The 17680-nt window shown below is 41.3% G+C and overlaps 1 protein-coding gene across 3 annotated transcripts in view; it reads left to right on the top strand.

The window, feature by feature from the left end:
* Positions 1-17680, top strand: part of SCUBE2 (signal peptide, CUB domain and EGF like domain containing 2) — a 77514-nt gene that overhangs the window by 27623 nt on the left and 32211 nt on the right. For all 3 annotated transcript variants that reach the window (XM_077321762.1, XM_077321761.1, XM_077321763.1), the window contains exons 6-11: positions 449-565; positions 4308-4397; positions 5932-6048; positions 10806-10928; positions 15228-15344; positions 16569-16691. In XM_077321762.1, the coding sequence (XP_077177877.1) occupies positions 449-565; positions 4308-4397; positions 5932-6048; positions 10806-10928; positions 15228-15344; positions 16569-16691 (687 nt within the window). The remainder of the gene's footprint in view (positions 1-448; positions 566-4307; positions 4398-5931; positions 6049-10805; positions 10929-15227; positions 15345-16568; positions 16692-17680) is intronic.

Genomic DNA, 17680 nt, shown 5'->3' with positions numbered 1-17680 from the left:
TCAGAGCTGTCGTCTAAAAATGGTTTTTAATTGATGCATCGTATTATAAAATGGCATCAAATCACAATAATTTATTGGTCTATGCTATTTAAGATAAATGAAAGATTCTCAGAAATAATGAATTACTGTGTTATTTACTTTGAGTCACCGGATCATATACCATTAAAATAAAAGCAATTTAAATGTCATAAATAATATAATTGCATTAAATTAATTGAATTGTTAAATCACTTAAAAGCAATCAAGAAAATACTTTAATCTGTTTACTGCCACTGGGCATAATTAACTTCTAATTATGTCAAAGTACATACTTGCCTGCAAAATACAGGTTAAAATTCCTTATAAGCATGTCAAATGTACTGGAGGCAAATACATAGTATTACAGAAGATGGAGGTTTTACAGACTTTGTAAATGTTTCTGAGGCAGAACTGTATGTTTTTCTTTCAGTGACTTGCAACCATGGGAATGGCGGCTGTCAGCATACATGTGAGGATACTGAAGATGGGCCTGTCTGTGGATGTCATCCAGAGTACACCGTGCATTCCAATGGAAGAACCTGCCTTGGTCTGTGAGCACCTCAATGCTTTTCAGTTCCAGTTGCCATTTGTAATGCTGCGACTTGGCTATTGGTCATTTCTGCATGGATGATTTTTTTTAATTAAAAAAAATTAACCTTAAACATTGGAGGAGGCCAAACTGAATTTTTTTAAAGTGCAAAGTACACCTCTTCTGGCATGGCCACGTGGGAATCTTGATTTTGTAGGCAAAATAGTTTTGGTAGAAGTATCCCAGATTCTAGTGCAAATACTCTTCTGAGCTTAAATTCAGTCTTTTCCATTTTGCTTAAATTTAAAGTCTTTGGGGATAGAGATGATGGATGGCTAGTTTTGAGAAAATATTTTACATTTATATTTAATATTAACCAATTGTGAATGTTAGTTAAACTGCCTTGTAATGCTTGCGCTGTGTAGATTTGATTTGATTTGATTTTTTGGTGCGTGTTTCATTCCACATCAATATTTTCATCTGAGACAAAATGAAGTTGAGGGCTCAAAGATGCTTTTAGATCTCTTGTGAAAATAGTTTAATTATGGAATAACTCTAAAGAGAAACTGTGGAACTGTGGGGATGGAAGGAAACTTTTCCACCTACCATTGTGGGTTCTTTTCACCTCATTTCTGTCTGGACAATGGGGATTCCCACATATATCTTTACCCATTAGAACTTCCCTTGGGGAGACTGAATGAATGACCTACTCAACAACATCTGCTGGTCCCCCCTCAGCCACCCCCTCCATGACCTGAACCAACCTGACCTCCCTGGGGGCTTGATATGTTATTTATGACTGTGTTATTTGTTAGACTGTTTAATGTGAACCGCCTTGAGCTTTACAGGAGGGTGGTATAAAAATCTAACAAAAAAAATATGCAAAGTTTGTTCTTAGGAATATTGTGGGCTGCCATTCCCTGGAGCTGCACTGCTTTGGTAATATTAGAATAAGAGTCATGTTCTGGAAAGAGCCAGCAACATAGCTATATCAACATCAGTTTTCCTTACAGCCAGATTTTCTGGTTTAAGCCCTCACTTGAAATAGAATCCTCCATGCCCACATAAAAACAAAATCTAGCCTTTTATCCATCAGTTTATGGTCTGTTATAAGGCAAGAGTGGGAATGGAACTGATGTTCTGTGAAAGATATGTGTGTATGAAGTGCCTTCAAGTCTCAGCCAATTTATGGGAATTCCAGCAAGGGCCTTTCAAGGGAAGTGATTAAACAGAGGTGGTTTACCGCTGACTTCCTTTGCAGAGTCTTCCTTGGACGTCTTCCATCCAAGTACCATTCTTACTTTGCTTCCAAGATCTGAGAAGATCAGGCGATACTAGCAGTGGCCAAACTGTGGCTCTCCAGATGTTAATGAACTATAATTATTACTATTACTATTATTAACTATACTTGTAGGCTGCTGCTCCTGGTTTGCTGTCTTGTGGAGAATAACAACAGATAAAACAAGAATAATATACATAAGAACACCACAATCCCCAGTAGAAGTACTAGTTTATACTGATTTTCCTGATAAATGAGTTAGGTCCTCAGAATTTTTGTGTGCTCATTCTCAAATCTCAGGCCCTGGAATGTTACAAGGGACAAATCTTCAATGGACTTATAGTCACATGACCAGACTATTTCACTATATGGAATTCCATTGAAGCAAGCTTCACAAACTGCAAGGGGTAGAATATCTCGGCATCCCTTTGATTCTCATTAATTATATCAGTAATGTATGCTGAACAGTCATGAGAGAACAAAGTAATTGCTTTACTAAAAGTTTGGCTGCATGGAAGGCAATGCTACTCAGGTATTCTTAGAATCCAAGACTAGCTACTAATAAAACCAAGCCATGAGTTAGCCTTCATCACTCTGTATGTCAAAATTAGGAGACTTATGGATCAGGGATTCCTAAGCAGAGCTCCATGGAGCCCTGGGGCTCTGTGAGAACTTCCCTGGGGCTCTCCAGCCTTTCCCTTATATCCTGCTTTAATGGATTTGGCCACAATTTCAGTCTAGTTCTGAGTAACATCAACTGGGCATCATCTACATGGATCCCCCCTAAATCTGAAATCACATTAAGATCAAAACATGCTGCAACAAATAATCAGGCAAAATGAGGTTATTATTGCACAATTTAAGTTCTAGATAAATGTAATTTTATCATGATGTTGATTTTATTATGTTGTAATGTTGAATGTTGGAAGCCATTCTGCGCTGGCCTGCTTGGAGGAGCAGAGTGCAAATTGGAAGATAAATAAATAAAAAAATTGAACATACAGTTACAGAAAACAGTTTTACTATGATAAATCAATGGAATGCCAAGGAGAGTTTCTGAATATGAGTTGTGAATTCAATAGTGAGTTGTGCTCTGAAAAAAATGCACATTTTTACCATATATGGTGTCATTGACATAGGTCAGACGTTTATTGGGAAATGGCCTAAAACAGTGGTCCGCAACCTTTCTTAGGCTGCGGACCGCTGTGCTGGGGTGCGGGGAGAGGGCGACCTGGGGCCCTGCGCGTGCGCGGCAGCCCCGGCGCAAACACGCATATGCGGACTTGCCGTGTGTGCGTGTTTGCGCCCCCGGACGCAAATGCACACGCGTGGCAAGTCTGCGCGTGCGCGTTTGCGCCGCCGGCATGCCGGCGGCTGCGGCTCCCTCTCCCCGCCCCTCCAGGCCGCAAGGAAATCGGCCACCAAAGCGGCCGATTAGCTTGCGGCCCGGCAAGCTTCTCTTCCCGCCCCCTCCCAAAGCAAGAAGCTTGCCGGGCCGCAAGCTGTTCGGCTGCTTCGGAGGCCGATTTGCTCGCAGCCTGGTGAGCTTCTTGCTGTGGGGGGGGGGGGCGGGAAGAGGGAGCCACGGCCCAGCGCCGAGGCCTTCGCGGCCCGGCATCGGGCTGCAGACCGGGGGTTGGGGACCACTGGCCTAAAAGATAAAACTTTAAAATTTGGGATGCTATGCTTCCGTTGAATCCTAAAATCTTCCTCTTGAATTTCATAGATGGAGTACTAATCTCTTGCAGTGAATTAATCTTAAATGTATTGGTCATGATACTCTGGGCAGGTAGTTGTGAGTTTCTGAATTGTGCTGGGGGTTGGACTAGATGACCCTGTGGACCCCTTCCAACTCTATGATTCTGTGTTGACAGTTACAACAGTGGTGTTTGTAAGGTACTGCGAGACCCAGTAACTCTTACTGAAATAGGAATATGGTAACTGACAGTTTGGAAATCTACGTAGATAGTTGTCGGCTCTGCAACGGTCTTGGTGTATTAAATTTATCAACTGTAGTTGGTGTCCATTAATTGAATATTTGAAGTCTGAGCTGCCTAAATTATTTGTAGATGAAATAGTAAATGGCATTTGCACTCGCTGTGTCACATATATATCAGTATTTTGCAACTGAGTTGATGAAAATAGATTTTTATAATGGAATTGGCATCTTCTGCCATGCTATTGTTCAGTAATAGCACATGCCTTTGGTGTATGTGGAGCAGCCAGTTTCATCTCTGGTGCTGCCAACTGAGTGATCTTTGGTACCAAGACTGAAAGAGTTCTTCTGTCTTACCATTGTTCTGTCCTGTGCTAATAAGTCCAGTACTTTGGTAGAAGGATTTCTTTTTATTTCTCTTAAACCTTTTCCAGCAAATTATAATGTTTCTGTTTATGACTTATGCACTTGCTCTGAGGGTTACTGATCCCTGGGAGGTGCTGGGTGACCATTCTTGTTCACACGGAACTCTTTTTCAATATTAGAGAGAGACGAGGCTTCAACTGAGGTAGTGGAAAACAATGCCACGGCAGGAGCTGATGTAGACAAGCGGGTGAAGCGGCGACTGCTCATGGGTAAAGTATTCAGATTTTTTAAAGATAATGATTTTCCTAACCTAGCTGTTTAAAAACATTTTCCTTGATGTTTTGTAGCTTGTAGAATTTGTGCTCTTGTAAACACTCATTCTATTGAAGAGTCGATCAGAGCTCCATTTGATTTCATGCCATAAAGTTCTAAGTTCTGCATGTGTCAGGGGCATTTGCAAACAGTGCCTGTGTGAACCAGTACCATATTGTCTCCTGTGCTGGCTGTCTCAAGCTTACACATTGAATCCTGCATTTGCCCAGAGGCAGTACTTTTCCCAGTCTTGCGGAACTTGAAATGTGCTACAACTGCATCTGTGGTTTGTCATCATTAGAGAGAAGTCTGTGAGTAATTTAAGATATATCACAAGGGAAAATATTGCTTTTCCATCTTGTGATCAGAGAGCATACTGTTCTATGAAAAACTGGGACTCTGAATAACTTGAAAGTGCTTTAAATTCCTGACTTGGATTCCCCCCTCCTACCGCAACCTCGAATGCCACCAAATTGCTGTTTCTGGGAGTCCACGGTTCCCAGGAGCAGCATTGGGGGGTGGGCTCCAAAGCTGCTATGGGAGGTGGGGGAGATGGGAACGTTGCACTGCATTAACAGTAATCCTTCTGTCTGTTTACTAGATCCAACCTGCTATGCTGTTCTTTGAGACAGGATATGAGAATACAATTCTTGATACCAAGACTTTTTGTGAAGAATTCTACCGGGATAGCAACAGTAGTTTGTTGTATCAGAAACTAAAAGGAATCATATAGCACCTTTAAGATAAATAGATTTATGATGGTGTAAGTTTCCATGGGCTAGTCTATCTCATGCATCTGATTACATGGGCTCTAATCCATAGAAGCTTATTCAACAATACATTAAGATGCTACAGATTCCTTTACATAAGGACTTTTAGGTGCTCATTGTTCTGGTTCTACTCTGCCCCCAAATACTTCAGTTTGCTGGTGATAGTGTGGCTGAGATCAAGAATTTGACTTCAGTATGTCCTTTAATCGTCATTTGACATCCCTAACCAATAATGTAAAATATCAGTTTGAAAGCAACTGAAATTTTGATTTTGCTTCTTGGGTGATTGTAAGACATGTCTCAAACCTCATAGCTGTCACATATGCAGTTTTTTGAATGTTTGAAGATGTAGTTAATATCACTTGACAAAGGAATGAAGGTGTCCATTATGGTTTAAGTAATTCAGTTTTTTTTATAAACAAGCTCCACATGCTACTTTTAGAGCCAATGTGCTGTAGAATGTTGACTAGAATTTGGGAGACTCAGATTTGAATCCTGAGTTTACCATGGAAACTTGCTGGCTAGTCATGTATTCTCAGCCTAACCTATCTCATAGAGTTGTTGCCAAGATAAAGTGGAAGAAGGATGTAAGTAGTTTTGGGTCCCCATTGGGAAGAAAGACATAGTATAAATGAAGTAATAAATAAAATAATTAAAAAACTGTAAAATCTTATTCTAGTTTTTTCCTTCTGCAAAAGCCAGATATTTTTTCTTCCTTTAGAAACATGTGCTGTAAATAATGGTGGCTGTGATCGCACTTGTAAGGACACCTCAACAGGTGTTCACTGCAGCTGTCCTGTTGGATTTACTCTTCAGTTTGATGGGAAAACTTGCAAAGGTAGGTTTTAGAATGCATTTAATACATGTAAAGAAACTGCTGCTTTGCTATCTGCAAATGGTATCTTAATGAAACCCACGTCATTGAAAAAAATCTAGTACAGCAAACACTCAGCTATAATTTGCATATGACCCCTCTGATCATCTCCACTCTTTGACTTTTGGAATATATGAGGTTTGCTTTTGCATTTGGTTCTAACTTCAGATTTTGCTATTCCGTAGGTGGTATTGTGCTGATAGAACTCTGGAGCTAAAGGGAGCCTGCATGTACACAGTTAACTAGACTAAAGCATGTTGATGCAATATTATTTGTACAAACATAATTCACCAATAGGGAATTGTGTAAGAGCTTCTTCATGTGCTATTCATGTGCTGGTGAGAATGAGCGGGCTGTAGTGGTTAAAGAGTGCAGGACTCTAGTCTGAAGGAGGAAATTTGATTCTCCACTCCTCTATAAGTGGCCATTTGGATGACTTAGGGCTAGTCACAGTTTATTTATTTATTATTTATTTATTAATTGAACTTTTATCCTGCCACTCCCAGACAAACTGGCTCGTGGTGGTTCACAACATAATAAAAACATAAAAACCCATAAAAATAAAATATAAAGCAGATAAAAACAACACAGATGGCGATCACATAATCCTCATTAGGCCCTTAATCTTTAGATCAGGGGTCGTCAACCCCCGGTCTGCGGCCCTGTACTGGGCCACGAAGCCCTCGGTACCAGGCCGCCGGCAGCCATGCCTGCCTCTCCACCCCCCACAGCGAGAATCTCGCCAGGCCCCAAGCAAAGCGGCCGCCAAAGCGGCCGTTTCGCTTGAGGCCCAGCTAGCTTCTTGCTATGAGAGGGGGGGGGGGAAAGAGGCAAGCGTGACCTCTGGCACGGCAGCAGACGCAAACGCGCAGGTGTGGAGCTGCCGCACATGCGTGTTAGCGCCCACTGCTGGCAAAAACGAGCATGTGCAGCTACTCTGCGCATGCGCATTAGCGCCATCTGCTGGTGAAAACGCACATGTGCGGGGGGGCCCCGGGCCGGCAGCTCTCCCCACCCCCGGAGACGGTCCTCAACCGGAAAAAAGTTGGGGACTGCTGCTTTAGATCATCTATTCCTGGCTAAGGCAACCAGATGTAAGTTTGGGAGAGATGGTAGGCCTGGGGGTCCAGATTGTATAAGGATCTGGAAGGACCCACTCATCACCTGGTATGTAGCCCAGCCTCAACCATAAGCCTGGTAGAACAGCTCCGTCTTGCAGGCCCTGCATAACCCAGAGAGCTCCGACAGGGCACTCAGCTCTTCAGGGAGCTCATTCCACCAGGTAGAGGCCAGGACTGAAAGGGTCCTTGCCCTAATCGAGGCCAGGTATGCTAAGTTCTCTTAGACCTGTTTTCATAGAGCAGTTCTCTTAGTACTCATTCAGCCTCACCTATCTCACAGGGTATCTGTTGAGGGGAAAGAAAGGAAAAGGTGTTTGCAAGCTACTTAGCATTCCTTTGGGCAGTGGAAAGTGGGGTATAAAAAGCCCTTTGAGAAAGATGAGTTCCCATTTTGTTTCTGTGGTGAGCCATGCAACATGAATGGGAGCCATAAATTTAATATACATGATACATGTCAGCTAGAACTGGTGCTTATCTGAGGCTTCCTGGCATGCATTCACCTTGCTTTTGGTTTTTAGTGCTGCACTGCCTTTGATTTTATCCTCCTTATTTTAAGTGGTTTTTAGTATTTTATTGTATTTGGCATGCTTATTTTATTGTGAGCTACCTTGAGAACTCTCTGAATAGTACAGGACATAAATTTTTAAATCAATAAAAATTCACTTTTAGGCACATCTTTCTTCTTCATATACTAATATTATTTCTGGGGATAAATATGGCTGACAAATGAGAACTTTCCATCTAACAAGTTAAGTGGCTCCAAATCTATGCCTATTTAAATCTGTTTCCCAGACTTTTGATACAGAATCCCATTTAATTCTTTCTTGTAACTTGATACACAAAATGGGTACTTGAAAAAGGGGCTTTCCCTCTGAGTAATTATGTTACCTCTATTGGGATATTCAATTAATATAGCAGAGTTCACCCAGTCATAGAAACTTGATGTTGAGAGCAATAAATAAATCTTCCAAGAAGTATATCACAAAAGATAAAAACATTTATTCAAGTAGATTCAATTCACATTAAGGTGAAAAGGTCAAAAGGAGAAAGAGAGGCCTAATCTAAAGACTGCTTTTCCTATCACAAATGGCCAGCTAATCTGACATCATGTGTATGGGAGTATGAGGGCATTGTTTCTACAGGAGGGAACTGCAGGGACGTATGATTCCATGAAAAGCCATGTGAAGAATGAGAAGAACAAAGAACACTGAGAGAGAGGAGGGGGTCAGAAGGCAGCATTCAGGTTAAGACAAAGAGAGGTATCCAGTTCAAGGACCGATTCCACATGGAGGCGTAAAACGCACTCCACTTCCTGCTTGCAAACGTGCAATTGGAAGCTGCGCGTTTGAAAGCTTCCTGACAGGAGACCTCTCCTGTGTTTTCCCGCTGCCTCGTTGTGCTTTTTTGCTTCCCCATGAGGCAGTGGGGAAGCCAGAAGAGAGAACAACCCGAACTTCTCTCCCTGCCCCTTGGTTTGCCTATCAAGGTAAGCCACCAATCCCTTCACAGCTATGGTTTTGGGGACTCAAACTTCCTTCCTTGCTGAGCCCCAGAATTAATTTTGAAAAAATGTGCTTCTGCATTGCTATGGGGAAACGCCATAACTCCAAAGCATTTTTTGGCCATTGTAACTGGGCCCTGATGATTGTGTATTCACCGTAAAGATTTAAAGAAAGGTTATGGACACCAAGCTAATAGGGAGAGAGCAGCTTCATCAAATGCCTCCCCCTCTTTCCCCGTTAATACCCCACCACCAAAAAACACACAAAGGAATGTGTTTTGGGTGCCTGATTCCAAATTACCAAGCACAGTGAGAAGAACAAATTTTTATTGAGGGCATGTAGCTTTGCAGTCCCGAGTCCACATGGACTATAAAGGTAAAGGTATCCCCTGTGCAAGCACCGAGTCATGTCTTACCCTTGGGGTGACACCCTCCAGTGTTTTCATGGCAGACTCAATACGGGGTGGTTTGCCAGTGCCTTCCCCAGTCATTAACGTTTATTTATTTATTTAATTCTCAATCTTGAAATGAAGAGGGGAAGTTGGGTACGAGGGCGGGCAAAATGCTACTGAAACTGTTGCATGTTTCTCCTTCCACACAGCCTTGCCCTTGTTTGCGCCCCAGATTGCAGTGCGATAAGATGACGGAAATAGGAATTTGGTTATTTCCTTCATCAGGAAGCAAATCTTACAAAAATTCATGCCAGCCACTTGAGAGCTCCGGGTTGCTGCCAAAGTCATGTGGAAGCAGCACTAAAACCTGCGAGCAATAATAGGCTGCTCAGGGGAAAATTCTTCATGCGGAACCAGTCAATGAGATAACGCCTATGCACACTTAAAGTGATGTAGTGCCCACCAGTGTCCAGGCATGTTGAGTTGCTCACTCCAAAGAGCTTCTTTGCATCAGAAGCCAGGGGATCGTCTTTAGTGATTCTGAAGCCCTGGGCAGAAGTCCAGGAGAAAGCCCCAGAATCTCTGCCATCGCGTTGCCAACCTCCCAGCTGGGGTTGAGCAAGGTGTGATCCTTGCCCTAAGAAAGATGGGCAAGAGCCACTGCTACCAGTGAAAGCCAGCTGACTGAGCTCTAGACAGTGCCAAAGAACCATCGATTCCTTGAAGTGTCCAAGCATCTTGTGGCTGATTAATAAATGTTGTGGCTGATTAATAAATGTTTCACAATCCAATAATTGTTCTTTGTATTACTTATTAAATCAAATGTAGTTGAAGAATATACAGTAATCAAAAGTAATCAAAACTGGGTCCAATTAAATATATGTCTAAGAGTATCACTTTGGCTAATAGCTCATATCATTCTGGGGTATGATATGAACTATTAACCAAAGTGATATTCTAAGACAGATATTTAATTGTATAAGCCATCACCTTATTGAGGAAGTAATCACTGAGGGAACATTCCTGTTGAAAACGGACACTTATCTTGAGCTCTAGACAAGGCAGTTGGTTATTAGTAGGAGCCAGTTCATCTTTCTTTTTCCTTTCCTTCTTGGGTTCGGTTGGGCTGTGGGCAGTTAGGGTCCTTCCCATGCACAGGGCCAGTGGCAGGTGCCTCTGATATCCACCAGGTAAGTCTGCCCCAGATCAGAGGGGGCAGAATAATTCATTTGCTTCTGTTAGTAATGTGGCCGAATTTCGTTTCTGCAGCAGAGACAAGGCCAGAACAGTGATTCATTCAGAGAAAAAGGCAAGCTTTGCTGTGAGTGGACACTTTGGGCTCAAGGAAGCTGTAATTATTTATCTAATTCATTTTACAAAGTACCGTGTTCCTAGGCATTCAGGCTACGATGTACTAGTTTAAATCAGGGCTGTGCTGCTTTCACCCCCCCCCCCAACTGTGTGTAGTTTACTGGTTGGAAGTTTATATAGCAAGAAAGCATCCTTAGGATGTATGAATAATTAAGATATAATCAATTTGTAGGAAGATAATGCAGGATGTTGATGGCAGGGAATGTCTGCTTTAGTATTGTAAGAACCATTTATGCCAAATGCCACATTTACTATCAAGTCCTCAGATCTATGGGATTTTGTGTGTGTTTTGGGAATAAATTACTGTGTTTTATTTGCTATCTATTTTTGTTACAGATATTGATGAATGTCAGACCAGCAATGGTGGATGTGATCACTTTTGTAGAAACACAGTTGGTAGTTTTGATTGCAGCTGCAAAAAAGGCTTTAAATTATTAATAGATGAAAAGTCTTGCCAAGGTATGGACATTCTGTCTGTCTGTGCATGAGAGTTACGATTTGAACAATGGTTTGCTAGTATACTCTAGAAAAATGTTCTGTAGTTGCCCTTAATCTCTTGACTGGCTGTTAAGTGCCAGAACATTTAGCAGGAACATAGGTCAAACATAAAAAAAAACATTTTGGGTCATTGCATGAATGATTCTGGGAGATATTAGATCTTGTATATTGTCTTATGTCTTCCTGCTTCACATAGCAGTGAGTGGTTTAATTCAAATCTTCCACTATTCACATCAAATCATGGTTGGCTGTTATGTCTGAATTACCAATTATGGCTTGTTTCCTTTCCTACAAACCAGGAATAAGAGTGTTTGACTCAGAGTATTTTCTAGGTTCATTTATGCCAATTACAAACCATGGTTTGTTATGTCTTATACCATAGGGTCTGAATGATACCAAATGAAACCATATGATGCAATCATAATTTTCTAAAATACACTTATTCAAATTTTGTTTAGTCTTATTCTTATAGATCATTCCTATATTTATTATGGCATATTTCATATAAAATATTCAGTATCCTGTTGCCAGCAGGGGTGTAGACTTCTCGGTTTCCTGGAGAAGGCAGGGGACTGAACCTGGTCCAGGCCCATATAAAATAATTTATATTTCCAAAACCCATATACCATCAACAATCATGTGATTTAAAAATATAATTTTTTTCCACTTACAGTAGTTTGAATTCCAGTCAAAGAAAGATGACTCAGAGAGAAGAAATATGTCTTGAACTTCTTCACTGAGACAATAAATATTTCATTTTTGAATGAAGGGTAATAATTCTTTTCCCCTTCTCTCATTACCTCACAACTACCCGGTGAAGTAGATTAGGCTGAATGTGTATGGTTGGCCCGAGGTCACTTAGACTGCTTTAAGACTAAGCGGGAATTGGACCTCTGGTCTCCCCAGTCTTATACCAGTTCATTACTTACATGTTGGATACTATGAATTTTCCAGTGTGTTTCAGAATACAGAGTAAATACTGGCTTCTCAGATTCCCTGACCTGAAAATATGGGAGCATTTGTTAGAGTGAAGTAGGATCCAAAACAATACTGTCAATTCACTTTCTATATTTGGGAAACCATTCTTATACCCCCTTCCTCCATGGACAGATGCACAAAGACAAAAATAGCTAAGGACAAATATACCCATCTCCTCAATTCCTTTTTCTCTAGATCAGATCCCAGAATATCAAAAAGGTGCTCTGTTGCCCTGCAGCGAGGGAACACAGAAATATCCGCATGCCCCAGTCTGCCATGGGGCCAATGGGGCCTGTCCTACCATAGGCCTGGGTGGAGGGGGGAAGAGTCCATCCCCTCCTACTGCAGCCTGGAGGGGACAGAAAATGCTCCACCCAGCTCCATGGTATTTTGCAGTGCTGCGGAGCCAAATGAGGCATTTTTTTCTTTGTACGAAGGTGAGATGGTGATCCCACGTTCATGCAACTCCCCTCCGGCTGCCCCCCCCTGGCTGGTGGAACCATTCCATCACAGCTGTCTCCATGAGGAGGCAATAACTTGGTCCTCTGCCCTAAAAATCCCCCATGGGGATGCAGGAAGTAGTGGAGCATGCTGCAACACACCAGCGGCAACCCCATTGGGCCACTGCCTTGCGGAATCAGTAAGAGAGATGCAGCCAGTCAGGGTCAACAAAAGGGCTGAGGATGGAGGCTTTCCTCATCTCTGAAGTAGGTTTGTAGGAGACATTTACCCAAGGTCAGTAAAAGTTATCATGCCCACTTGGCTGCTTGTTGGTAATTAGGGATGGGCACGAACCAGTTCACAAGACAAAATTTAGCATGAACTTGGCCCGTTTCATAGCTCCTTCCTTGAACATTTACCAGACTTTTGACCAATTCAGCTGTGTGGGCCATTTAAACCTAACAACTGAACAGGGCAGGTCTACCCATCAGCTATTAGGGCCTAGTCTGCACACATAGGATAATGCACTTTCAATGTGCTTTGGCAGCTGGATTTTCCTGTGCAGAACAGGAAAATCTCCTTTGAAAGTGCATTGAACATCCATTATCTACTGTGTGCAGACTAGGCCTAGGTTTAAATGGCTATGAGCCATTTAACCCCTCTGTTTAGCTTCTCCACCCCACTTTAATGACTACCAACCCTTTCTAGGTGATACCCTCCTGTCTCCTGGCCACAACTGGGAGAAAAGGTATCCAAACTGGCTGGCTCAGGAAAATTCCGCTTTGGTTAGGGGGCTGCCAAACTGAATTGGAATTTTTAGAAGAAGAAGAAGAAGAGTTGGTTCTTATATACTGCTTTTGGAGGCTCAAAGCGGCTTACAGTCGCCTTCTCTTTCCTCTCCCCACAACAGACACCCTGTGAGGTGAGTGAGCCCTGATATTACTGCTCAGTCAGAACAGCTTTATCAGCGCTGTGGTGAGCCCAAGGTCACCCAGCTGGTTGCACGTAGGGGAGTGCAGAATCGAACCTGGCATGCCAGATTAGAAGTCCGCACTCCTAACCACTACACCAAACCGGCATAGGTTCAGGCCCATCCTTAATAGTAACTAGACTTTGCAATCAAGAAGATTTTACCTCAATAGACCAAAGTGGGTGCCTAGCTCTGCAAGCCCTGACACCCAAAGTAGAGCTTTAACCTCAACTTCTCCAAGCCAAGACATTGCTAGCTCTTAACACTGGTTCGTTTGCAGATGGTATTATCAAAATCAAATAAACCCAGACCAGTGCCTGCTGTAAACTTGCTAAGTTGCTACAAAGACAAAAAGGACTGATTGAACTTGAGAATTTCACTGCCTGAGCAGCCTCATGATGCTGTCTGTTAGTGTGGGGGGCATTTCCACCTCTGGGAAATCCCACCAGGGGCATGAGCCCCACTGCCACACCCAAAGTTTATACACCTGGTCACTATGGATTTTTAGGTCCAAGTTATTTCTATACAATACATGTCAGATGTGATTAGATTGGGTCCTAAAAGTAGAACAAATTTTAACATAAATTGTCCTGCAGAGAGCAAATAGAATATACAACTCTTCAGACTAAAGTATTCCATGGATACATCTTAAGTTGCTCCTCTTGACTTCTAAATTTTTTGTTGTTGAAAAACTGCTATTTTTCTCATAGCTTAATTAAAACTTGTGCATCTATTCAAATGTGTTTTAAATATGTTAGATATTTTAAAGAGAGATTGAGATGTTAACATAAATAAACCCAGTGCCAATTGCAAAAATGAAAACATTACGTGTACAACTTGAGAGTGGTAGTGGCCTGTAAACCCTCTCTCCACTGTTCATTACTCATGCTCCTCCTCCAAGCCCTTACCAGAAATATATTATGTGGAACAGATAATTACAGTACATGGTAGTGAATAACAAGGACCAAATTTGACAGTGCATACAGCTATCTGTAATCTTTTTAATAGTGCCACTTTAACTTAAGAAGCTGCTTTTGAGAGCATGTAGGGTTGGAAAGCAGTGAAGATATGGATGTGGAGAAGAAACATTCTACTCCTTTCCTGTTAGTTCCCCACTTGCTGCGTCTCCCAAAGTAATTTTTGCCTCCAAGGGCTTTATATGTGTACACGCATTTGTTTAAATCACCATGAGAAAAGGTGCTTGGGAGGCATTAGACTGGAGAAATAGAGAAGATTAAGCATCCCCATCCTTGACTGGAATGGAAGATGCTCACTTAAAATTGGCTTCTCTGATTTGTGTAGAGCAGTCAGAGTAATGTTACACATATATGTGTGATGTGTGGTTTCTCTTACTCCACAATAAATTCTATCCATTTTCCTTTCCCTCTGAGTGATTGCGTATGTTCTCTTCCTTACCCCTTCTCCTTCCCACTTGGATTAGATGGCACGGTTTAGTGGGCTGGAGTGAGTAGTTTCTAGTGAAGCACAAGTTATATTTTTGGAAAATATCTGTTGGCTGTGATCTAATTATCTTTTACCTGCCTGAGATGCTAAGAAGCATTCCATTTCTCCACTAGGAGTGGTATTTAAATCAATATTTGACTGCTTTAGCATCACTCATTGAGTCTTGTGCCAAATATAGAACTCAATGAGAGCTTCATTCCTTAGTTAGTGAATATAAGATAAAAGTGGAACATTGATTTATATTGTTTTTGTTGACTTGTTTATTGTTGAAAAAAGCATAAGGATTTGCTTTGAAAACACCAGCATAGTCTTTTGGCAAACAATTTGCTGCTTTTACAGTTTTCCTAATTAGTAAATGTCTTTTTAGCAAGGGGTCCAATAATAATGTATCCCTTTAAACACTGCAGACATTGATGAATGTTCATTTGAAAGGACATGTGACCATATATGCATCAATCACCCAGGCACTTTTGAGTGTACGTGTAACAAAGGATACACTCTCTATGGCCTCACACATTGTGGAGGTGAGTATATATAAAGTTACCATGTGACATGCTTACTGGAGGGTCACTTACTTGCTCTCTGAATTTCAAGAAGAAAAGTGGGTTTTAAAACTCATTGGTGCAAGTTTCTGCCTTTCTCTTTGCCCAGTTTGGTAAAACGTGACTGAAGTCAGCAATAGAATTCTGCTATGTATAAGCTATATTTTTGCTTAAGCAACTTTCTGTTCTCACTTTGTTAGAAAGCAACTGTGACTGTTAGAACAAACAGTTGCATTCCACACTTGGGTACTAAAAACGGGATTTTGGAGAATGTCAGCATGCAAAGCACCCATTGATTTTATCCAGCATTGTATACAAGAAATACTTCAAGGCCAGGCCCTTATCCAAAAAGGCTTCAGCAAACTGAATATGTTTGCCCTGCAATAGGTTTTTTCTGGCTGGAAAAAACAAAAATAGGTTTCTTAAGATGAGAGTGAGCATTTGCACTCTGTAGTGGTTTTAAAAATGAGATCTGCTTCTGTAAGCTTTATATTTGACTGGACTCCAGGTCTTTGAGGATGTTATGTACACAAAAGGATACAGTCTTTGATCTGGAGCTCTATGTTTGCTAGCCTGATAGCTTCCTCATTTAGTACAGTGGAGGAAGCCTGACAAGGAGGTCTCCAGTGCTCCACAAACACGCCCCAGTCCACACCATTTTCTCCATTAATTTTAAGATTGGAATGAACATTCCTTTGTGAAAATCAATGTATGTTCAAGGTGAGATTGTACTTAATTTCATTTCATCCTACCACTAATTTTGATTTAAACCAAGTTGTCTCAGGGCAGTGTACATAAACAATAATCAGTTCAGTTCAAATAATAAATCATAATTAAATTATAAAATCATTTGAAGCAAACACTGTGAATTAAAGTTAGGTGTAATGAAAGGTGGTGCTACTGTGTAGGAATAGATACCCTGTGCTGCTTAGTCTGGTATTAAGCTTATTACTGAATAAATGTGACTAAGTTACAGATCAGGATGTGTGTGTGTGTGTGTGTGTGTGTGTGTGTGTCTGGGGCCAGAGTGCCAAGCTCCAGTTTTAAAGCTGTGGGCATGGACTCAAGTTCTGTTAAACAATGTGGGACTTTCTCTAGCTTTCCTTAAGTCATATTAAATAACTTGTTATGCTTGTACAGTTCAGTGCCAGAATGGTACCATTTCCCCCCCTGAAAAAGTTGTCTCCTGACATTTTTTTTCTTTAGATATTAATGAGTGTAGCATCAACAATGGAGGTTGCCAGCATACCTGCATAAACACTTTGGGGGACTATGAATGCCACTGCAGTGCAGGCTACAAGTTACACTGGAACAAAAAGGACTGCGTTGGTAAGAGTTGGAATGAAAGACAGGTTTTGTAGATTTGATTTGCTTGAACACTTTGGTCTCCAGAGGATTTAGAAAACATTGATCCATGAACTAAATTGCATGGCTCAGCGTTCTTATGACTGGAGAAAAAGTAGGTTTCAAGAAAGTAAGAAAATTTATTTCAGTGCTGTTGTATTTCTTGTTCTGGATGGGTATGTTTTTTTTGTCTCACTATCACCTTGTGTTAACCAGAACCATTTCCACATTAGTGCAAAGCCCCAAAGATTGTGCTCAGTTCTGCTCAAAATTTTCCCTTTCCAACTGCAGTTCCGAGTTACATGCTAACTTACACTATGGCTTCCGACTCCTCAGTTACTGCAATCTCATTTTTACATTGGGTTCTAATTCGGGTCATACTGGTGGAGAATTCCTTGGAATCAATTAATTTTCCTGCCATTCTACCATTTTGAGTGTTTGTTCATCTGAGTTGTCCCTCTGTCCTGGTCTCCTCTGCCATTTTGTTTTTTTAATTTTTGGTTATTAATCAGCCTAATTTAATTTAGACATTTGATTGTGATCGGCCTAAATATTTTCTTTAGGTTAGATGCATTTACTCCTCTCCTTGCTTATTGCTACAGCACCTCCCCAAGGGTGGCATTTGCCCAGAAGCAATCTCCTTCCCCTTGATTCACAGATGTTCGGTCAAGCACTGTTAATAGTGAATGGGAAGGCTTGTAGCATGCTCTGCAAGGAAAAAAATGGTCATCATAATCGATCTGAATGTTTACATTGCTTGACTTAGCAAAGACAGAATTGACGATGTCTCCAAAGTTATTTTAAAAAAACTAGCCTAAAACTGCATAAAAAGGCAATAACTGCAGGCACTTCCCTCACCCAAAATTATGTCTTCGCACCAGCTTGGTGTAGTGGCTAGGAGTGTGGACTTCTAATCTGGTGAGTCAGATTTATTTATATACTAGTAAAAAAAGCCCATTTTATATGTGAATAAA

The sequence above is a fragment of the Paroedura picta genome, chromosome 2, assembly GCF_049243985.1.
Source record: "Paroedura picta isolate Pp20150507F chromosome 2, Ppicta_v3.0, whole genome shotgun sequence".
NCBI classification, from domain to species: Eukaryota; Metazoa; Chordata; class Lepidosauria; order Squamata; family Gekkonidae; genus Paroedura; species Paroedura picta.
The sequence above is the reverse complement of the archived record's forward strand: the minus strand, read 5'-3'. Positions and strand labels throughout refer to the sequence as shown.